The 24,105-nt window shown below is 44.5% G+C and overlaps 1 protein-coding gene across 2 annotated transcripts; it reads left to right on the top strand.

The window, feature by feature from the left end:
* Positions 1-305: 305 nt before the first annotated feature.
* Positions 306-23,342, top strand: Rest (RE1 silencing transcription factor). 2 transcript variants are annotated; one of them, XM_085691729.2, is made up of 4 exons: positions 306-605; positions 2,700-3,603; positions 11,309-11,392; positions 17,646-23,342. In XM_085691729.2, the coding sequence occupies exons 2-4, from the start codon at positions 2,709-2,711 to the stop codon at positions 19,988-19,990; spliced, it is 3,324 nt and encodes a 1,107-aa protein (XP_085547855.2). In that variant the 5' UTR covers positions 306-605; positions 2,700-2,708; the 3' UTR covers positions 19,991-23,342. The 2 variants fall into 2 exon arrangements, with proteins under 2 accessions (XP_085547855.2, XP_085547854.2); XM_085691728.2 differs by lacking the exon at positions 306-605 and adding an exon at positions 1,096-1,235.
* The last annotated feature ends 763 nt before the right edge of the window (positions 23,343-24,105 follow it).

Here is a 24,105-nt window from a genome sequence, read left to right as displayed (position 1 = left end):
CGCTCGGCTAAGGCTGGGGGCAACTTTGGCCATTTATAAAAGAAAGAAGCAAAGGGGAGCAGGTTCCGCCCCTTTAATGAGCCTAGGGCGGGAGTGAGGGCCGGGCGGATTAGGTGAGCTTCCCCCCGCGAGGCGCGCCCCCAGCCAGCCCAGGAGAACTCATCAAGCCCTTGGGTCGAGGGGCGGGGCGCGCCTAGCGGCCACGCGCGCGGGCGGGGAGAGGGCGTGTCCGCGGGCGCGCGCGGACGGCAAGGGGGCGTGTCCGGCGGACGGACGGGCGGGCGGCGGCGGCGCGGGCCGGGTGCGCGGCGCAGCGTCCTGTGCTGGAATGTGCGGCTCCCGCGAGCTCGCGGCTCAACAGCAGACCGGGCGCCGCCGAGGCCGCGGGCCCCAGACCGAGGCAGAGGGGAGCTCTGCGACGGCAGGGCGAGGGCCGGCGGTCTGATCCCGCTCCGCGATCGCCCCGCGAGTCTCGCGGGCCTCGGCGCTCAACTTTTCTCCGCTCTCCCTCCCCTCCCCCGAAAGTCCAGCAACAAAGAAAAGGAGTTGGGAGCGACGGCGACGGCGACGCGGGGGCGGCGGTCCGTGGGCGCGCAGCCGAGCGGGTAGGACGACGCGGACTTGGGAGGGCGGCGGGCAGGCGCGGAGCGGCGCGAGGCGCTGTCCAGGGCTGATCTGCAGATACTGTGGCTCGGGCGGCGCGGCGGGCGGCGCGGACGGGCGGGCGGGGGCGGGATCGGGTTACGGAGCGAGTCACGGGCTGGGCCGGGGGCTGGTGCGGAGCGGCGGTGGGGGCACCGATCACCAGTCGAGCTCTGGGCGGCCCTTCCGTACGGCTCTGGGTGTCGGGGCGGCGGAGGCCGGAGCGCCGCTGCTGGTGGCCGCGGTCCTGAAACTTCCCCTCCGCCCGCCCTCTCCTTCTTCGCCCAGGGCCCACCGCTCCGGGCCCTGTCGGCGTCCCAGGCTCGCCGCCCCCTCCCCCAGGCCGGGCCAGGGCCGGAAGGCGACCGCCCCGCTTGACTCAGCCCGGGGCACGGGCGGCGCCGCCGGCGGGCTGGACAGCGATTTCTGCGGCCCGCGCTGGCTGTGCGCGGTGGGGGAGCGAAGTTCGCAAACTTCCGGGCGCGGGGGCGGCGGCGGCCCGCGTGGGGCCCCTCGGTGAGACCGGGGACCGGCAACCTCCGGAGGGCGCCTCCGAGCCCCGGCACAGGCCTGAGCCGGACGCCGGCGGCGAGGTAACTTTCCGACCCGGTCCTGCCTGGGCTTAGCGCGGGCGGCGGGGGAGGGGGCTGCGGGGCCGCGGCCGGGCGGAGAGGCGCCTCTAGGGTGGTGGGCAGCGCTCGAGGGCGAGAGCCGAGGCACCGCCCGCGGCTCGGTGGCGGAGAGGAAGCAAGAGGGCCCAAGTTTGCAAAGAGCTGCTTTGTGTTTGGTATTTTGAGAAAATGGCCGAATGCCTATTTCAGTTAGGAATGCTGCCGCCGAGGCCGGCGCTGGTGGCAGCAGCACGTAGGAATTTCGTGCAACACGTTGCGCTCGGGCTCTGCTTGCACAGCCTTCCCGAGAAATGTGGGGGATTCCTTGGAGTGGGGCAGCTGGGCTTCACGGGGAGCTTTAAAGTGTATGTGTGTGGGGGGTCAGTTGTGGAATCCGTGGGACTGTTAAACAGGGGAAGAGAGCTGTGGCCCGCTGTTTCCTGTGATGGCATTCGACTCCAACTTTTTGTTGGGGCATGTACTGAGAGAGCGAGCTTGTGTTTAGACGCTTGGTGAAACGGGCTGCTTTTTGTATTTTCTGCTTTAAGTGTATCTTTTAGTACTTTTTGCATGTCTTGCCTTTACTACTTTGCAAGAGGAACACTGACTTCGAGGCTAGCACCTTTTGAGAGTAGACGTTGAGACCATTTAAAGACTCAACTTGTTTTCAAGAAGGTGATCTGTAATGGCTTCCTCTAGGCAAGTAGGCCAAGTCAAGCACAATGCGCCAAAGTTGCTGGTTGACGTGTTGAGTTGCACGGCTCTTAGGGAGTTTTCAAACAGAAAAAAACGCTTTAAAACTTCCCCTTTTGTGGGAAAAGGGCTCCATAATCACCCCTTTAAGTTAAGAGTCATCAAAAAAATTAAAAGTCTGTTAGTTTTTCAGTTTATTCTTTTACAGTTCGTTTTCAGGAAGAAATTAAACTCCAGCCTTCCAGATTCCTTGGTGTACTTATTAAACATATAGAATCGCTTGTGAATTTGGGGGGTTCTCATTCAGACCACTGAACTGTTGAAAGGGACAACAAAAAGAACAATAGTTTACTATTTAGGGCTTTGAAATAAAAGTCATTTTAGTTGACATTGAAAATGTTTCACTACCAGAAAAAGGTTGGCACACTTGGGCATGTCAGTGGTAGACCTAGTGCATGAAAGAGTTGCTTTTTGGGGGGAGGGAGAGGTGTAGGGAAATAGTTATTCATTTGTATGCTTTTGCGACTGCAATAAAAGGTAATAGAAAATTAACATCCGTCTTGCTCAGCCTTCCTAGCGAGAATTACAGGCAGGCACCACCATACCCGGTAAGAAACATATTTTAAATTTGTTGATAGAAGTTAATGAAGTTCATTGAGTTGTAAAGGGTACATTGGGAAAATGCTTGCTTTAACTATCGAGGACCGGATTTAAATGGTTTTTTTTTTTTTTTTTTTTTTGTACTTTATTCAGTGTGCAGTTATGGCCACCCAGGTGATGGGGCAGTCTTCTGGAGGAGGAAGTCTGTTCAGCAGCAGCAGCAACATGGGCATGGCCTTACCTAACGATATGTATGACTTGCATGACCTCTCCAAAGCCGAGCTGGCTGCACCCCAGCTCATCATGTTAGCGAATGTGGCCTTGACTGGGGAAGTCACGGGCGGCTGCTGTGATTACCTGGTGGGTGAAGAAAGACAGATGGCAGAATTGATGCCCGTTGGGGACAACCACTTCTCAGATAGCGAAGGGGAAGGACTTGAAGAAGCTGCCGAACTAAAAGGTGACCCCAGTGGGCTGGTAAATGTGGGACTGAGAAGTTTGGAGCTCAGTGCTGTGGAACCACAGCCGGTATTTGAAGCATCAGCTGCCCCAGAAATGTACAACTCAAGTAAAGACCTCCCTCCCGAACCGCTTGGGACGGAGGACAAAGGCAAGAATACGAAGGCCAAGCCCTTTCGCTGCAAGCCCTGCCAGTATGAAGCCGACTCCGAAGAGCAGTTTGTACATCACATCCGGGTTCACAGTGCGAAAAAGTTCTTTGTGGAAGAAAGTGCCGAGAAACAGGCCAAAGCCAGGGAATCTGGCTCTTCCACTGCAGAGGAGGGAGATTTCTCCAAGGGCCCCATCCGCTGTGACCGCTGTGGCTACAATACCAACCGGTATGATCACTACACGGCTCACCTAAAACACCACACCAGAGCTGGGGATAATGAGCGTGTCTACAAGTGCATCATTTGCACGTACACAACAGTAAGCGAGTATCACTGGAGGAAACACTTGAGAAACCATTTTCCAAGAAAAGTCTACACGTGTAACAAATGCAACTATTTTTCGGACAGAAAAAATAATTATGTACAACATGTTCGGACTCACACAGGTAAGAGAACCTAAATTTTATTTTACAAAATGTGGTTTCTTTTAAGCTTATAGATCATGTAAACCGAACACTAGTTTTCCAGGGGAATTGAGGATTTAGACAGAAAAAAACCCTACTTATTAACCTTGTATAGTTTGTTGAGCAAAACTTTCAGACTTTATTACTTCAATCTTTTTGTTTTTTGGTTTTGTCTTGTTGGATTGACTATAGCTCTGGCTGCTTTGAAACTCATTGTTGGCCTCAAACTCTCATCCCCCTGTCTCTACCTCCACTGCTAGGAGTAAAGGTGTTCCTTGCTCCACCCGACTCCATCCTTTCTCCTTCTGTAACAGGGTCTATAGTGGTCCATACTGGCCTTGAACTCAAATATTCCATAGCTGAGGATGTTTAATTTCTGGTCTTCCTACTGCAGTTGGGTTGCAGACATGTGTCGCTATGATTCCCGAAGTGGAAGGTGGAACACAGGGTCTTGAGCCTGCTAAGCAAGCATTCTCTCTGCTGAGCCTATGTGCTTTTTCCTTATTTTATTTATGTTATGTATGTGAGTAGTTGGACTGCATGTATGTGAGTGCACCGCGTGTGTGTAGTACCTTCGAAGCCAGAAGAGAACATTGGGTTCCTGGAAACCCAATAGAAAGTTTTGTAGGTGCAGAAAACTAAGCCCTGGGAGCAGCCACTGAGTGCTCTTTACTGTTGAGCCATTTCTCCAGCTAAGAGTAGAATCACTGCAAATTGAAGCCGTTTTCCTAAGAGAGCAAGCAAACACACCCGTGAGGATTACTTTGCAGACAGAAACAGCACTTGTTCAGCATGTTCTGATGCCTACAGGCTGCGAGGACTTTCTGGCCCAGCAATCTTGAAGATGTTAGTGTAGCTCAGCAGTAAAGCACGTGGACCGCTTCATGTTGTGTCTCCAGCATCAAAAAGAACATTTTCAAAGGTGCTGGAGAGATGGATCAGCCTTTAAGATTGCTGCTGTCCAGCAGTCAAGAGCACTAGCTCTTCTTCTAGAAGACCCTACCTAGTTCAGTTCCCAGGACCTACATGGCAGCTCACAACTGCAACTCAAGTTCCAGGGAATCCAACACTCTGATACAGACATACATGCAGACAACACCAATGGATATAAAATAAAAATGAATAAGAAAAAAATAGCTGGGAGGTGTTGATGCACGCCTTTGATCCCAGCACTTCGGATGCGGAGGCACATGGAGCTCAGGGTTCGAGGACAGACTGGTTGACAGAGCAAGTTACAGGACAGCGAGGGCTGTTACACAAAGAGCCCTGTCTCAGATGAGATAGGGTCCAGGGTCGTGCCGTGTAACCCACTTGTGGATTCGAACCAATCAGAGTTGTGGCTTCAGTCTCCCAGAAAATTCTTCAAAGTATGAAACATTGCTGTAGAGATGATGGTTTTGTGTACAAGAGTGCTTGCTACTCTTCTGGGGAATCTAAGTTCAGTTTCCAGCATTCATGTTGGGTGGCTTCAGAACCTGTCATTCTAGAGGGATTGGTGGTCAGAGAGCAGGAAGAAAGGAGAAGGCATTGTGGCTGAGGCTGCTTGTTTTTTATTTATTTTTTTATTTTTATTTTTTTTTTGAGACAGGTTTTTGAAGGTCTCTGAAGTGCAGGCTAGCTCTGGATTCCTGAGTCCTTCTTTAGCCTCCAGACTATTTGGGGGGGTTATAGGCGTGAAGTACTAATGGTGTCAGTTTTTCCAAAATAACCTCTTTGGGAATATAATTCGTTGTTAGACCGTTTATTGTAAGTATATAGTATGTAGAGCGGTGTTGCCATGACTACAGTTCTTTAAGACAGTCCAGAGGAGGAGCCAGTCACCTAGGCAGGCGGATCTCTGAATTCAGTTTAGACTTTTGGTGAGCTCTAAGGATTTCAGATTTTATCTTTTTCTGCTGCAGCTCACAGGTAGTGCTTACAAACCTTGCACAAGTCCCAAGGTTTGACTCTTAACACCTACCCCCACCCTTAATAAATAAAAACAACTCCAAGGACTGGCGAAAAAGCCAGAAAAATGCTTACCTCACCTTTAGTGACCACTGACTTGGGAGCTTGAGCTCAAGGTTGTTCTGCGCTGTTGGGTTGGAGGCAGCCCCGGGCTACACAAGCCCATCTCGGGAGCCACGGAGTCGCTTCCTGTTTTGCCTCAGTCCCAGTTATCTGCCACCACTGTCTGCTGGGAAATGCTTATGGAGATTCCTTTTTTGTTAGGCAATTGTGTGTATGACCTTGCCTGGCCTCAAACCACCAGGTGTGTCAAGCAGTCCCCAAACTCCAAACCAATCTTTGCTTTTGTATTCTGAGTGCTGGCCTGCTCAAACTTGTTTTGTGAGACTCAGGTTCCTTCAGGAGTAGCTAGCTGGGCCTGCCTTGAGTTTTGGCCCTCTTGCTTCAGGTTAACTTAGTCTATGATGAAAGGTGTCAGCCACAAAACTCTGGCCAGCCTTGGATTCATCCTGCCTCAGCCTTCTGATGAACATACCGACAGGGTGGATATATTAGTTTTACTTGAATTACATCTTGATGGAACATTTGTTAGGGCATAGAGCATCATCAGTATTTTTCAGAGTTGATTAATTTTATAAGGATCAACCAATACCGAGAATGTCACTTTGGACAAAATGGCAGGGATGTCCTTAGCTATTTTGGAAATTGTGCTTGGGTTCCAAGCTGAAAATACATTTAATGAAAAATTTCCTGAAACTCAAATTTGTTGCTGTTCATGGTGGTGTACATCTTGAATTCCAGCTGGATCCAGTACAGTTAGGCCTACACACAAAGCCTGACTGGGAGGGGGTGGGGTTAGCAACAGGGGAAGAAACAAAACTAACCCTCTAGTCTGCAATTCTAAGAGCAAACATTCTAATCCAGTCTGTGCTAAACATAATAGTAATTTGAGGCATTTATGCAGTTGGAAAATAGTAAATGGCTTTGAATTTTGTAGTGGGACCATTATGTTTCCAGCAAGACTAGAAACAGTTCCTAGCACTGTCTGAAATGGAGCCAGGATTGAGACAGGTTTATCGAAAGTCGTGTGCACACACAAACACCAGGGTGCTTTGTGCTTTGAGAACCTGGGGCTAGAGAATACTGCCAAGACTCCTTGGATTGTATGTCCTTGTGTCCTGTCCTGCAGCTATTTAAATTAGTTTGGTCTGGAATTCACAGAGATTTGTCTGCTTCTGCCTCCCAGTGCTGAGATCAAAGGCTTGCGCCACACGTAACTCAGATTTTTAATTTTATTTCAGAGACCCTAATGTTTCCAGTTTTTTTTGAAGCCTATTGTTTATGAAATAAGAGCTTCTTGGATCTCCATCATGAGAAGTGTGTGTATGTATATATATATACATCTCTCTGTGTGTGTACATATACACATTAGTATATAATTTATGTGTAATTGACATGTAAGCATTAATATAATTATATATTAAGCTAGTTCTAGGTTAGCCAGGGCTACATAGTGAGACCTGGTCTCAAATAAAAATGGTACAGAGCATACTTTCAGGTAATAGCTTTTGTAATAACTATGGTTCATTTTGATAAATTTCTGTTGGTTTATACTGATAGACTATGGAAGACAACATGAGCGCTACAGAACTTTGACTTAGAAATTGTACTTATTACCCGACTGTTCTTATACCTTTAGAGCTGGTAGTTGCCTCTTTAATCAACCAGAAGCTGAGGCCAGGGGGAAATCATTGGTTCAAGGTCAGCCTGGGTTGCACAGTGAAGTCCTGTCTCAGAACCATAAAACCAAGAAAAAGTTAAGGTATTTTTCTCTCTTTTCTTTTTTGGCTTTTCGAGACAGCGGTTCTCTGTAACTAGCTCTTGTGGACCAGGCTGTCCTAGACTCACAGAGATCCACCTGCCCCTGCTTCCCTAGTGCTGGGATTAAAGGCATGTCCTACCACCTCTGAGCTTAATTTTTATTTATTTTTTGGTTTTTGAGACAGGTTTTCTGCTTTGGAACCTGTGCCTTGCTCTGTAGACCAGGCTGGCCTTGATCTCACAGAGGTCTGCCTCCACCTCCCAAGTGCTGGGATTAAAGGTGTGCACCACCACAGGTCGACGATTTAAAGTTTTTTTTTTCCTCTTTTTTTTTCTCTTTATTAAACTAAAGTATTTTCAACAATAAATTTCACTTTGTTAGTTAGGTATGGTGATACACACCTTTAATCTTACCAATTGGGAGGCAGAGGCAGGTGGATCTCTGAGCAATTTCCAGCACAGCCAGAGCTATGCAGAGAAACCCTGTCTCAAAGCCACAATAAATAAATAAGTGAATAAAAAAATAGTAGTTTATTTTTGTGTTTTCGAGGCAGTATTTTTGTGTGTTCTGGAACTCCCTTTGTAGACTGGTCTGGCCTCAAACTCACAAAGATACCCCAGCCTCTGACTCCCGAGTGCTGAGATTTCTTTTATACCAGGTTTCTTTTCAATTAAATTTTGTTTTTAATTGTGTGTGTTTGCTGGTAAGTGCAGGTGCCCTCAGGCCAGAGGCTTGCAACCCTGGGGCTGTAGTTCCAGGCTCTATGAACTAGCTGCTGTGGTCCTGGGAACTGAACTTGAGTCTAGCAGAAACAGTGAGTACTCTTACTAACTGAAGGGCTCTCTCCAGCCTTCCCGCTCTGTGTTCTCTGTGAGTATTACATGTGTGTAGTGCCTGTGGAGGCCGGAAGAGCACAGGAGCCCTTAAAAATAGAGCTGAAGTTGCTAGTGACGGTGACATCAGTGCCGGGACCCAGCGAGCACAGGGCCTTTCTTCGGAAGAACGGAAGAGCTGCTTCTCACTGAGCCATCTCTCCAGTCCCCCACTGTTTGTTTGTTTTGGGGGGTAGCATCTTGCTGTATACTCAGGCTGAGCTTGAGTTCCAGAGTTTCTACTTTAGCTCTTGGGCACTGAGTGTTGGAAGCACATGGTAGTCATACCCATTTTAATGATTGTTTTACGTGGAGGACTGTGTTATCCATTGTGTAACTTTGAACCTTTGCTTTTAACTTTTTTCCCTTTTTTGGGGGGGTGGGGGTAGGGGGGACAGGTCTCTTCTACAGAGTCCTGGAACTCAAGAGATCTCACCTGTCTCTTCTCCCTGAGAGCTAGGATCACCACACCCAGCTCTTTGAATAAATGGTGCTGGCTTGCTGGAGATAACCCAGGGCTTTCCATGTCCTGAACATGCTCCCTACCATTGAGTTATATCCCTGGCCTGGGATTGTAGCGTGGCAAGTGTGGCAATGTAGCGTTTTGATTGTCTAGCTATTTGGATGTTGAGTTTCTGCACTTCAGACATTGCTGTCTTGTCAGATCTTTCATTCTATCCTTCAGTCTTAGGAAGTGAACTCAGGTTGACATGTTTGGCAAGGCAACTGCCTTTGCCTGCTGAGCAACCTTGACGGTCCTGAGTGTTCTCAATATAGCTGGGCTGGTAATGCAGGCCTTTTTGTTTTGTTTTGTTTTCTTTTGGAGGAGACTGAGGCAGGATCACATGTTCAAGGCCTGTGTTGGTCACAGAATGAAATAAAGGCCACCCAGGGCAATTAACTGAGACCTTGTCTCCAAGTTAGAATCTTTTGTTAGTGCTGTGTCACTGGCACCTACATAGATAGCTTCAGCTAACCTCAGTTTGTACCAACTCATACTGAACACCTATGGATATATATATATATATATATATATATATATATATGTGTGTGTGTGTGTGTGTGTGTGTGTGTGTGTGTGTGTGTGTCCATCTCTTCTTCCAACTCTCGATCCTTTTGCTTCCCCCCAAGCACTGGGATTATAAACATGTGCCACCCTTGGCTAGAGTTGCTGCATTAGGCTAATGGTCACATGGTTGAGTCTTCACTGACTCTTTCCCTTGTGTTAGGACTTGAACTCAGAGCTTCACATAAACTCTTAGGTTCTATCATTGAGCTGTATTACTTTGAGTCAGTTCACACCATCTGTAAGGGCAACATGTGTACTGGGCGTGCATATGTGAACACAGTTAAATGTAATAAACTTGAAAAAAGCAGTAGCATTAGGAAATTCTTTTTGTTGTTTATTTTGTGGTACTCAGGGCTTCAAAAATTTGGACTGCATGCATCCTCAGCCAAGACTTGTGATTTGGAGACAATCTTTATTTTTAAATATTTATTTATTATGTATACAATATATTCTGTCAGTGTGTATGCCTGAAGGCCAGAAGAGGGCACCAGACCTCATTACAGATGGTTGTGAGCCATCTCATGTGGTTGCTGGGAATTGAACTCAGGACCTCTGGAAGACCAGGCAATGTTCTTAACCGCTGAGCCATCTCTCCAGCCCTGGAGACAATCTTAAAATGTAGTTCTGGGTTCTTTGGATTTAGGTGGCTACAGGTGGTGACTTGAACTAAAGTTAAGATTGCGTTAGACACAAACAGCTAAGATTTTGTTTGAGGGAAATTTCTCCCGCCCCAACCTCTCCAGACAGTTTCTCCGTATAACAGCTCTGACTGTCTTGGAACGCAGAGATCTGCTTGCCTCTGCCTCCCAAGTGCTGGTATCAAAGGTGTGCGTCAATAGTGCTCAGTCAAGGGAAAAAAATCTTCAAAGTTAACTCCTTGAAATGCAGTGTGTGTGTGTGTACGTGTGTACGTATGTGTATGCGTGTGCACGCGTGTGCGAGCGTGTGCCCCTGCCCGCCACCATCGTGATATGGATGTTAAATGGGAACCACTGATGGTAGGCTTTAGTTCAAGGAAAAAAAAGCTTGGATACCTCTTAAAAAGAGCATTTTTGGGTTTTTTTTTTTCTACACTGAGAATTTTGTTTACCTTGAAAAGAGTTGTTTTTATGTGTAAGTGTTCTGACACATGCATATATGCCTGAGGGCAGAGAGGGCACCAGAAATGGAAATGAAGTCACGGATGGTTCAGCTACCCTATGGATACTAGGGACTGAACTGGAATTCCCTGCAGGAGCACCAGTTGCTCTTAATTGAGCCATCTTACTGGAGCTGGTGTTCATTTTTTGACTCTCCTATAGGTTATGCTGCCCAAGAACTCTTAGCTGCCAGTGTATTCAGCCCCTCCCACCTTCTCTGACCTGTGAGGGCTATAGGTTCTGTGTACTACTGTGCAGATCCAACTTACAAAATTGGAATAATGGTCTGATTCTGCCACTAGTGGGAGAAGAGGACTTTTGTTGTAAAATACTGAGCTGTGATTATGATGGCTCACACCTTACAGTCCCAGCTCGTGGGAGGTTAAAGGAGAAGTTCAGGGTCATTCACGCTAGCTTGGGCTATGTAAGACATTGCCTCAAACTAATTTTCTGGACAACACAAAACAATTTAAAAATATAATGAAAGTGTACTGTCAGAAGTTTGGCAGATACCTGGTATTTGGGAGACTGAGTCAGAAAGATCACAAATTCATGCTTTTAGACCCTGTCTCAAAATAAATAAAAAATGGAAAATGGCTGGAGACATTTTTTCTTGGCATGGTTGTATAAATCTGTACTCAGGCAGAGGCAGGAGGATTGAGTGTTGACTAACCTGGACTATCTAGGAAAACCTGTTTCAAATTCCAAAATAAAACCTAGCCAGACCAACCCTAAAAAACCTGAAATACCCAAAAACGTATGGGAGGGAATAGTAGACTGCTGAGAATTGTTTTTGCTCTATTGTTACATCTTAAACATTATCATTATAATTTTGCAGGAGAACGCCCTTATAAATGTGAACTTTGTCCTTACTCGAGTTCTCAGAAGACGCATCTAACTCGACACATGCGTACTCATTCAGGTTGGTACGAAATGATAACTTCCATTTCAGTATGCTATCATTTGTATTTACTTCACTGTTTTAAACTTCTTTATTAAAGAATTACTTTAAAAACTGTAACTGAATTGTTTATAACTTAATGTTTTTGAGAATCTTAAAAAAAGTTTGTTTTTTCTTAGATGCAATCTTATAATGTAGCTACTGCTGGCATGGAACTCAGAGACGCACCTGCCTCTGCCTCCTAAGTGCTGGGATTAAAGGCCTGCGCCACCACTGCCCTGACTTCTTTCTGAAGTGTTAATTAATGGTATATGAGTATTTGCCCGAAATTGCACTATGTGGGTGCAGTTCCTGTGCGGGCCAAAAGAGTGTCAGGGCTTCTGGAATTGAGTTACAGATGGTTAGGAGCTAACTACATGTGGGTGCTTGGAACTAAACTTGGGTCTTCTTCAAGGGCATAAATTGCTCTTAACTGCTGAGCCATCTCTCTAGCTCTTAGTAGTTGTTAGAACTCAGAAGAGTGCTAATACTCCAATAAAAGAGTTAGGCATGGGGGCACATGCTAATGTGCACTGAGGCAGGAGGTTAACCCCAGTAACAAGCAGTACATTTTGATATAACCCCTAGTTAATTTTTGTTATACAATTTACTTGATCATGTTTTCCCATTCGCAGTGCCTCCTAGATCATCTCTACACCCCCTCCCATTCATCTTAATGGTCTCTTTCTGATTTAGCCTGTTCTTATTGCTTTTGTTAGTGTATTTGTGATTGTGTGGGATTCACTCAGACTGGAAGTGGGTACTGATCCCTTACTGCTGGAGTATACAGGTGTTCATGAGTTACCTCATACGGGGGCTAGTATCCAACCTCTGATAGAGCCTCCAGCCCAGATTTTACCTATGCTCTGCCTTTGTAATTGTGACTTAGAAAACCTGAAGTTACATTGCTCAGTTATCTCTTGTATAAACTTGGCTGTATTATAGAGTCTGACTTGATTTGGCCCTTGTATATTTAAAACACTGGCATCTGCTAAGCCTTAGCTGCATGACTGAGCTTCATTTCCAGGCTCCTCTTCGGATCTTGTCAGACTTACTACATTGGCTAGCCTGAGCTTGCTCACTATGCTCATGTGGGTCAGGCCAGTCTAGAACTCACAGTTCTTGCTCTGCCTCCCAGAGATAGGACTAAAAGCCTGCTCTACCACACCCAACCTTGCCAGGCTTCCCCCCCCGCCACTGAGACAAGGTTTCTCTGTAGCTCTGGAGCCAGTCCTGGAACTAGCTCTTGTAGACCAGATTTGAACACACAAAGATCCACCTGCCTCCGCCTTCCTAGTGCTGGGATTAAAGGTGTGCGCTACCACCGGGCATTGCCAGGCTTTCTTGATCCTACATGCTTGCTATGTACTCAGAATATCTCCCTAAACTATTAAATTGGCTACATAAAGATGTACTGGTGGCTCACGCCTTTAATCCCACCCTGCACCCAGGAGGCAGAGGCAAATGGATTTCTGTGTTTGATGCCATTCTGGTCTGCAGAGTGAATTCCAGGACAGCCAGGGGTACTGTCTTGGAAAAAACAAAACCCAAAAATGTTACCACCTTTGGGTACTTCCTGATTTCATTTTCCAAGGGCAATTGAAAGGGTCTTGGGTTTTGGTGATACGAGGGATTAATATTCTATAGAGAGCTTTATTTAGTTCTTTAATCCCAGCACTTGGGAGACAGGCTGTTGGAACTCTTCTAGAACAGCCTGGTCTACATCAACCCTGCCTCAAAAAACACTAACAACACATAGAATGGAGGAGGATGTAGCTCAGTGTAGTGTGGTTTCACAGCATTGTACAAGACCTGGATCAATCCCTAGCACTGGACAAGGAAAAAAAAAGAGCATTGTAAGTTAATTCTTTCTGTCTTTTAATTGCAATATGTAAGTTCTAGACATTGAAAACATAAAGTTATTTTCTTTTGTAGTGGGTCTCCCTTTCTGGATGTCTGCTTGCTTTCATGCCGAGTCAGTTTTTTTTTTTTTTTTTTTTTTTTTTTGTGGTCAACTGGAAATTAAATCTTAAATGCTTGACATTTATCCTGTGATACAGCTTATTTGAAGTCACCTGTAGTTAACCCTTTACTTATGGTGATGTAGCACTGGTTTAGAAGGATTCATATAATATGAATTTATATATATTATTTTCACTTCATATTTAATTGATTGGGCAGTGCTCAATGTTCTCTGTGGTGTCTTACTCTAGTTGATAATCTTTGCCTTTTCTTTGGGTTTGTTATACTGTCTGGAGTTTTTTGTGCTCTGTTTTAAAGATATTATACTTATCAGCAATTGTTATACTGTACTAAGTATTCTTAATACCTATTTATATTGATATGCATACAAGGGTACTGAAAATTACAGTCTTAATGCAAATATGCCAGTCTTCGTTTATAGATGAGAACACGTGCCTAGGCAGGACAGAAAAGGACAAGTGTCTCTGAAAATAAGTTAGAATTCAATTCCCAAGTGTCCCATCATCTTTATCAGCCCTATTTACAGAAAATTACAGTTGATGGGGCTATGCTGCAGCTCCCTTGGTAGAGCGGTCAGAAATGTGTGTCTGGGTTCTTCCTAAAACAGCATATAATACATATTTATAATCCCATTGCTGGGAAGTAGAGGCAGGAACATTAGAAGTTCAGGGCCATTTTCAGCTGCATATTTAGCTTGAGGCCTGCCTGGGTATTTATATAATAGCTTTTTTTTCAAAATTAAGGGAGTGGGGTTTGAGGTGGCTCGGTTAAAAGTGATGTCTGACCCTGTAGAATGTATGTACCACTACATCAACACACGTCTGTATAGCACTCACACAATAATACAGCTTTTCTTTTAAAAGTATATTCCTTTTTCCTCTGTCGAGACAGGGTTTTTTTGTGTAGCTGTGGCAGTCCTGAAACTTGTTCTGTAGACCAGACTGGTCTCAAACTCAGAGATCCTCTTGCCTCTGCCTCACAAGTGCTGGGATAAAAGGCGTTGCACCACCACACCCCAGCTTGCTTTTTATGACTGTGAATTGGAAAAATAGATCAAAAATATATTTTATGGCACTTTGGGAGCTTTTGATGCTTTTCTGGATAGAAAGGTTTTTGAAGGCTCCATGTGGATGCTATCTATTTTAAGTGCCCTTGTATTTTTCATGTGCTTCTATACCCTAATATAGGCGGGGGCTGAGGGGGAGAAAAAGCATAAGACAGAGGACAACCAGAACAGTTACTGGAGTTAATACTTGACATCAAGTCGTTATTTCCTGAGTAAAGGATTTGATGTCTTGGACAGTAATATGCAGTGACCATACCCTAGACCAAGTATGCTATAGACAGTCACTCTCTGTGTCAAACCTATTTTAAATGAAGGACCAGGAGTATGCTTGAAATTCTCTGACCTTTGGTCAGGGTGGAGCAAATCCACCTCTATGGGTCATCTTAATGTCCAAAACCCCAAGTAACCACGTTGTAGGTCAGGGTGTGTAGTCACACCTGTTGCCAACAACGTTGAGGGCAAAAATAAGATCAGACTCTCTGATCTCCAGTTAAGGTGGAGCAGACAAGAGTGAGACTGCCCATATTTTCCTTTCATTCAAGGTCCCCCTTCCCTTGTAATCTAAATCTATTTGTGTCTATATAGTGAGGTCAAGGCCAACCTGAGATGAGACCCCATCTCAGCCCATCACAGATGGCTCTGCTAGTAAAGGCTCCTGTTGCAGAACCTGGTGGCCTGGATGGGGATTGAACTTTTTCAATGACAATATATTTGTTTGTGCGTGTCTGTGGGGTACATATGCTGTATTGGTCATGCATGTGAAGGTCAGAGGGACAGCTTAGAGGACTTGGCTCTTTCACCATGTGGATCCTGAGGTTCTTCCTCAGTCTTAAAACCCCCTGTCCTCCTATCCATTTCTTCAAGTTCCCTCCTCCCACCCCACCCCTTCCTCAGCCAATAGACAGTTAGCATTTCTTTAATAAGCATATAGGAAGTTGTTACTTGAATAAGGGCAGCTTAACTTGTTGGCTATACGGCTGAGAGGTTATGACGTCATCCCTAGCAACTCGTTAACTGCCTCTTAACTACTCAGGAAAGAGTGTGGCCTTCTGTGCTCCTCCTCCATTCGTCTGGAATGTTGATGACCGCTATCTTAGATGTACAGGTAGTCACAGCCAAACGAGTTGATGAATATAATGTCCTGCTGTACCCAGCTGTGTCTGCTGTACATCCTCTACCCTCTGTCTTTTCCCTCTTCTGTGAGACTCCCTGAGCTTTGGATAGGATAACATAGATGTCTTATTTAGGACCAAGCATTCCACTATCACACTTTGGCCTGCTACAGGTCTCTGAACCTCTGGTAGTAGTAAGAATCTTCTCTAACTCTACAGATAGACATGAAAGTTTAGGAAGCAATTTGATGACATGCCTGTTGAAAAACTGCCGTACTAAGTTCACACCTAGGTCCATGACCTTCCTAGATACTGCTCTTGTTCAGTACCAATTTTTGTTGTATTTTGAAACCTCATTTCTTTGTGTAGTCCTGGCCATCCTGGAACTGCAGTACCAGTTTTTAAGATGACAATTAATAAATTAGTATGCTAATTATTTAATAAATTATGTATGTAGGTGTGCGTTCAATGCTTGAGTGTGGAGATCACGCAAGGACAGCTTGTGAATTTCTTCTCTGCTTTCTATGTGGAACTTTTTACTAAACTACTTAGTTTTGGTAAGAAATCTTAACCAAGGGGCCATCTTGCTGTCTCTCAGGTTGGGATTATAGGTGTGTGTCACCATGGCAGGTTTTATGTGGAACTGAGTCTAGGAGTTTGTGTTTTGTTTGGGGACAGGGTCTCCTGTAACTCGGGCGTGGGTGCAGGTGACCTCGAGCATGGTCTCCAGAGTGGCCCTAGCAGCGGCACCCCAGGACCAAGTGGAGATGTGTGTGTGGTACAGTGACGTGTGTGTGGTACACAGACGTGTGTGTGTGTGTGTGTGTGTGTGTGGTACAATGACGCCCCGCCCCTGTGCTCGCCAGGCGGGTGCTCTCCCGCACACTCACATTCTTAGGCTTTGGAGATAACATTTTGAGATAGAATCTGTCAGATTGCCCATATTGACCTCAGATACAGTGGTCCTCCCAAGCCTGACTGGAATGCTTGGATTTTAACATGGAAAGAGCTGCCATTTATCTACAGACCTAATTGATATAACTGGGTAGATGTTTTTGGGGGAAATTAAGGATTCTTGTCAACAGATATTTCTAATATTGTAATCTTTAATATTGTCATAGTTAAGCTTCATGTTAAATTTTGATTATGGTAAACTTAGATAATAATAATAATAATGTATGAGAATGTTTAAAAGATTAATTTTCATAAATGTCAATTTCCATTTCTCTACTATGCATTCCATTGGACCAGTGGGGTATGGATACCAATTGGTAATATTTACTAGAGTGTGATCTAGTTGGGTATGTATTCAGGTAGAATGTTTTTGCTCTTTTGGGTGGGTGGGCTCTGTGATTATAACTGTTTACATCCTGTATTTATTTGTATGCCAGTCCGTAGTTAGTTAGTTTCTTTGCCCCTTTTATAGAGAAATTAAGAGAAAAAAAAATCACTTAAGTTTTTTAGTTGACTTTAGCCTTATTTTTGCTTTAAAACAGTTAGTTACTCTGGTCTTAGAGGAACTTGCTCAACTCTTGTAATGAGTAAAGGGTTAAATTTATTCCCTTAGGCTAAAGCAGAGCCTTAAAAAATAAGGCATATAGTCTGGGACTGTAGCTCAAAGTTAAAGACTCCATTCCAGGTTTACCTTACAAATGTATTTTACATTGTGTTATATTTTAGTTTAAAAGAATTTTGGGGGGTGAGGAGCAGAAAATTAAAAACTTTTCTCTTGGAGTAGCCTTGTCCCAGAGCTGGCATCCAGAGGCTTGTGGCCTGTGCCAGCAGCTCTTTTCCTCCGGGTGGAACCTGTTCTTTTAATAGTGCCAGATAGCTAACTTCATAAACTGTATTGAACATAATGGTTGACTGGTTTGATTATTTCTTCAATTTATTTTGAGAATGAAGCCTCCATTCCAGACAGAGAAAAGTTATACAAATAAATACGGAAAATATAAGGTGCATGATCTGTCTTTCCCATAAATTGCCTGGTTATTTTACATGTACAACGCCTAAGAATATTTTAATGTTGGATTTGTGACTTCTCTCTGTGGTAACATCTCTTTTTTACCTTTAGGTGAGAAGCCATTTAAATGTGATCAGTGCAGTTATGTGGCTTCAAATCAGCACGAAGTGACCAGACATGCAAGACAGGTTCACAATGGGCCGAAGCCTCTTAACTGTCCTCACTGTGACTATAAAACGGCAGACAGAAGCAACTTCAAAAAACACGTGGAACTGCATGTCAATCCACGGCAGTTCAACTGCCCCGTGTGTGACTATGCAGCTTCCAAGAAGTGTAATCTGCAGTATCATTTTAAATCTAAGCATCCTACCTGTCCTAATAAAACCATGGATGTCTCAAGAGTGAAACTGAAGAAAACCAAAAAGAAGGAGGCTGACTTGCATAGTAACAACATCACCAATGAGAAAACAGAGACAGAGCAAACAAAAACAAAGGGGGATGTGTCTGGAAAGAAAAATGAGAAACCCGGAAAAGTAGAGAAAAAAGAGAAAAAGTCTTGTGGCAATGTTGCAGTGGTCCAGGTAACCACCAGAACTCGGAAATCCGCAACAGAGATGAAAGCAGCAGAGATGAAACACATAGATGTTCATACAGGAAATAGTTCAGACAAATGCAGTAAAGCCAAGAAAAACAAAAGAAAGATGGACGCTGAAGCCCATTCCTCAGATGATCCTGTGAATGAGGAACCAGTGCCGAAAAAGAAACAGAAGACAGAGAGCAAATCCAAAAACCGATCAGAAGTGCCAAAGGGGGACAGCAAAGTGGAGGAGGGCAAGGGGGACGGTAAAAAGCAAAATATTCCCATTAAGAAAGGTGCAAAGAAGAAAACTGTAAAAAGTAAATCAAGTAAGAAAGGCAGCAGACCTGCTCAGGAGACTCAGAAGGAGACCGCGCAGACAGAGCCTCCCTCCGTAGAGCTGACTCACGGGGACGTCTCTCCAGGTCCTGCGCTCACTCAGGTTGTCACTGTGACAGGGTCCACTCAGACAGGGCTTCCGTCTCCCATGGATATAGCTCAAACAGGGACTGTTCAGATGGAGGTTTCCCAGGCAGGGGTTCCTCAGGTAGAGCTGCCTCCTTCAGTGGCGCCTGCTCAGGTAGAGCTGCCACCCCCCTTGGATACCGCTCAGAGCAAGCTGCCGTCTCCCATGGAGCCTGCTCAGAGGGAGCTGCCCCCTTCAGTGGAGCCTGCTCAGGTGGGACTGCCATCTCCCATGGAGACTGCTCAGAGTGAGCTTCCCTCTCCAGTGGAGCCTGCTCAGTGTGAGCTGCAATCTCCCATGGAGCCTGCTCAGTGTGAGCTGCCATCTCCCATGGAGCCTGTTCAGAGTGAGCTGCCAACTCCCATGGAGCCTGCTCAGAGTGAGCTGCCATCTCCCATGGAGCAGTCGTCTTTGGAGCCACCTCAGGTGGGACATTGTCAGAAAGAGTTGCCTTCTCTTTTGGACTCTGCTCAAATGGAGGTTGTGCAGACAGGGCCTACTCACGTGGGATCTCTTCAGGAGGAGCTTCCTGCTGCCATGGAACCACCTCTTCAAGTCAAGCCCATTACTAAAAGGTCATCTCCCCGAAAAGATAAGACGAAGGAGAGCATACGGCGTGAGATGCTGCGGCAGGAACAAGTCCTTATTGAAGTTGGCTTAGTGCCTGTTAGAGAGAGCCAACTTCTAAACGAAAGCAAGAGTGCACAGGGTCGACCAGGCCCGTCTTTGCCACTGCCAAAGGGAAACTCAAGAAGAGAAGAGACACCCAAGGAACAAAACATCTCTGACGGGGAAGGAACAGCCCCTCTCAAAGTAGGGACTGAGGAAGCCTGCGAGAACCAAACTGAACTTGCTGCTCCAAAGGAATCTACCAGTATGTTATCCTCTGAGCAAAATTCAAATGTGCCAGATGGTGAAACATTACATGCTAAGTGTCAGACAGGTTCAGCTGGGGCTTGTGAAATCGAAATGGGCACTGAGCAGAACACAGCAGACAATGTCCCTGTGAAGGACTCAGCAGTCGAGCCAGGGTCACCAGTGCCTCGACTCCCATCAGCAGAGCGTGAAGTGGCATCATCAGCTGTAGTGGCCTCACCTCCTATCACTTTGGCTGAGAACGAGTCTCAGGAAATTGATGAAGATGAAGGTATCCATAGCCATGATGGAAGCGACCTGAGTGATAACATGTCAGAAGGCAGTGATGATTCTGGGCTGCATGGAGCTCGGCCAGGGCCACAAGAAGCTGCTTCAAAAAACGGAGAGGAAGGATTGGCAGTTAAAGTAACTGAGGGAGATTTTGTTTGTATTTTCTGTGATCGTTCTTTTAGAAAAGAAAAGGATTACAGCAAACACCTCAATCGCCATTTGGTTAATGTGTACTTCCTTAAGAAGGCAGCTGAGGGGCAGGAGTAGACCGGAAGTGCAGTTCCTGGCTTAAGCACGTCTCTGCTTCTTCTAGGTTGTTAAGGCAGGAGGTAAATGCAAGCTTGCTTTAAGTAGTGTCCAGTGCTGATTTTCAAGTGACATTCTTTTTTTTAAGGACTGTGTGTTATCTATTGACTGTTGCATAAATAAATCTTAGCAAAGCCTAGGAGGTTAATGTAAGGCAACAGACACTTAAATCTGTTAGTGTGTGCGGTCGAGTGGAAAGAGGAAGGCAAGATGGTAGAACATGCTTTCTTGCCTTGTTCATCTGCAGCCTGTCAGTTTTTTCTGTCTTTTCCACTTTAGTTTCTATTTTTAGTTCCTTGTTCAGATTGATAAAAATTGGCGTAGCAAATTACTTGAAGAATTTGCCTGCTTTATATAAATAAAGTTAGCACTTTAAAGTTTCTTTAGATCAGAAAAGACATTTAAATTGAAGAAAAATTCTTTGAACAGTGGACATTTTATCTGTCCAGGTACCTGCTTCCTGACTTACGGTCAATATGTTGTGTTTCTTTGTTAATCATTATAAAAAGTGATTTTGTTGTTTTTTATTTTGGTGCTTTACTGGCTTAATATGTTGCACATGGTTTTTGTTTTTTAACCTATGCAGTTAATTCCTCCCTCCTAGAAATAGCATTGTGTTTAATAGTAACACTTTATCCATATATGCATGTTTTTTTCTTTTGGGGGGTGTGCTTTTTAGGCTTGTTTGCAAAGGGCTGTCTTTCTTTGCAATTATCTTTTTTGCAGAACTATAGTGTGTGAGGTTATGAGCAATGGAACATGCAGGTTCAATCCATTGTTTTTTTATTTCTTATTTTAATTTTAACTGCTTATCTATGCCAGAATCAGTTTCATATAAGTTATTTTGAATGATGAGCATATGTGTAATTCCACAGCTCTCCGGTCTGACTTTTCCAGTAAGCCACGAGATCCCATATTAACAAAATTTAATCTCATATCAGCCATTATTTTTTTCTTTTGCTGCTTCTAGCCTATCTCTTTATAGAGTGATAAATTGTTCTTTGAAGAGTTTATTTTTTTTTTTCAGTAGATAGTTGATGTTGGGATGGCCACTCAACTGAGTAAGAACTCCAAGTGACTGGTGGAAACAGCAAACTTGGAACCAGACTATAGAATATCACTTGTGAGAAAGCCATCAAGGCCACATGGCTAATGTAGAATGGAGTGCTGAGTTCTGGCCAACAGCTGCATCTTCCAGTGAGTACCTGAACAGGGCTGATGTTCATACTTTCTCAGGGATCTCCACAACTAGTGGGTGTCCTCACTGCCCCTGTGAGACGGCCTCTGTGCAGGAGAGGCCTCCAGCGAACTGCAGCTGTCCCGGTGTCCTCGGCGACACTGCTGAGAAGCTGCGTGCTCCAGAACTGCTTCTCTGTGCTCTTTGGTCAGTGCCAGACTGTGAAATGGTCCAACTTGGGATATTTTTTTTTACTGGTAGTAGCTAAGAAAGTACGATCCCAAGTGGAACTTGTGACATTTTGGTGGTCATGTTCTGTTGGGAAATAACCTCTGTGTATTTCATTTATTTTCTTTTACCTGGCGATCTCTGAGCAGGCTTCAGATTTTGACAGTTCATGACAGATGACAAGCATTAATGTAAGTGTGAGAAGCTTAGGGAAATTCTGAGTGAAGTTTTAGTTAAAGTTGGTTGAACTTGAGATTGACTGGGAGGCCAAAGATTTAAAAAGTGGAAGATTCTCTCAAGACACAAGTTGTGTGATAATAGTGTGTGCTTTGTGTGTGTGAGTGAGGACTTGTAATGTTGAATTCTAGGCTCCGACAATCATTGTCAGTGCAGATCAGACTGCAAGTATTTATGTTTTAAAACTTAAATTATAAAGCTAGTTAAGTTTTCCTAACAACTAGTTTTAATAGTCATGAGCACGTTTTACCTATTCAAGATGTTGGGAAAGATGCATGGCAAGCACAGGTGGGAGGCTGGGAGCTAGCTGGTTTCGAGGAGGAGTCCTTTGTGGAGTCTTTCCTATAGCAAAGGAAGGAAAACTGCCTTCTGGGAACTGAACTAAGTTTTAATTTGAGATTAGAAGTCAAAATGAAACCTCATTAAATTGATCTTTGAAGCATTGTTAAGTGAAATTGAGTGGGACTTTTGAGGCCTTCGTCCAGAAAACAAGGACTTGGTTGTCAGGCCTATATTAGGCCTAACCTTGGTGCCATTGTTTGTACTTAAATTGTTTCAATGGAAAGTACAGTTTGGAGTTCTTCCATTTGAAAACTGATTTTTGCGTGGGATTGTTTGAATCTTGTTTTCTAGTCTCTCTTCCCATCACCAACTTCATAATCTGAAGGTAGATTTTTCTCTTGATAAAGGAACAAAAAAAGTGAACCTCTTATTTGTAAATTGATATCTAGTAACTAGTGGTACACTTGAAATGGTAGAATTCTCTAAAGCCTAATCCCAGATAGCCTTAGAAAAATGTATCTTAATTATTTTTGAACCTGTATTCACCTTGTTTTTTTCATATATCTTAAGTTATATTTTCTTTTCAGAGCTGCTTATTTGGGGCTACTTTTTTTTTTAAATTGAGGCGTAATTCATAAAATAGGGTACATTGTTTTGATGAGATTTTTTTACAACGTTGGTTGGATGTCTTTAGTCTTCCAAGAAGGGCCATTTTACTTTTAGCGTTACTTCTAAAGTCTTGAGGTAATACTTGGACCACTTTGCATGTAAGTGCTAATGTAAATTAAAACCCAAGTTGACCTCAAGCAGTTCACTCTATGAATGTTGACAGCGAAAAGAACTCTTAGCCTGTTGGTATACTGTTTCTTGTGGGCTGAAGAATTTTTTTTTTGCAAAAATCAAGGTATATTCTAGGGTTTCCTGGTTGACCTCAATAGATAAAGTTCAGAAACGCTCTGAATGTGTAGGTTTACAGTCTCCGTCTACAGCTGGCTGAGTGAGATGGCTTTCACAGTTCTGCATGTATCCCTTAGGCTCCCCTTTAGTTACTGAACCCTAAAACTGGTATTGTAACATTACAACAATGTTTTGCGCCAATTTTATAAACCTTTACAGTGCAATATGTGTTACTTTTCTGAGTCAAACCAAAGGTGTATTTCTCAAGGTTTTGCTGCCTTCAGCAGCGTTTGATGGAGGATCTTTTATACATTTGTAATAGATAGAATAAAACAGATTGCAGTTTTCATTTCCTTTTTTTTAAAATTGTAAACCATGTACCAAGTTTCTGGTCAAGATTGTGTAGGATAAGTTAAACATACTTGCATTCTATTAACCAATGAGTGTATTTCTTATGCATATAGTTACATTGAAATAAAGTTCTAAAAAACACCAGGCTTTTGTTTATTATTGGCGTATCAAAGAAGCCAAGATCAACTTTTTTCTACAACTGCAAGTACATTATACCTTGATTTTCTTTCCTTTTTCTTCCAGTGCTGAGGATCAAACACAGACCTTGTGCATTGCAGGCAAGGACTCCACTTCTGAGCTATGTCTCCAGTACAGTGTATTTAAAATTTCTAAGGTTAGCAGGGAAGGCAGTAGTGCTAGCAGGCATAGTGAGTAGGCTTCTTGTGGTTTTAGAGTGGGGAGTGACACTGGTGTTAGTGACGCTATTACACCTTCCCAGCGAGAGAGGACCTCCTTAATGATAGTGCACACTGACCGCTCTGACCCTGGGAGCTGACCCTGAACAGAGAGCTAGGATCACAGTTGTACATATGCTTTCATCTGCAGATCTCTTGCTTTACAGAGACAGAAGCTGTGAGTTTGGTGGTTTTTGGATAAATGGGGGAAATTTATAACATTGTTACAGCTAATCTAGAGACAGACAGGATTGTTTTTCTGGGTAGCCCAGAGGCGTAGGCTCCTCAGCTGCCTGGCAGACTCATGATCCCAAAGAGAAGGGAGCCTGCTGAGCCCTTGGGAGCAGCCAGCTCACCACCCTCTGAGCAGCCCGAGCCGCAGCGCTGCTCAGCTGACGGCCAGCTACTTCTGTGTAACTTAATATTTTCTAAGGAAATTATAAAGGAAATCTTTATAGCATTAGTTCGTTTCATTTTCTCCTTACCAGGGACGCTAATGCAGTGCGGTG

Source organism: Myodes glareolus, chromosome 8, assembly GCF_982192425.1.
Source record: "Myodes glareolus chromosome 8, mMyoGla1.1, whole genome shotgun sequence".
In the NCBI taxonomy this organism is placed as follows: domain Eukaryota; kingdom Metazoa; phylum Chordata; class Mammalia; order Rodentia; family Cricetidae; genus Myodes; species Myodes glareolus.
The sequence above is the reverse complement of the archived record's forward strand: the minus strand, read 5'-3'. Positions and strand labels throughout refer to the sequence as shown.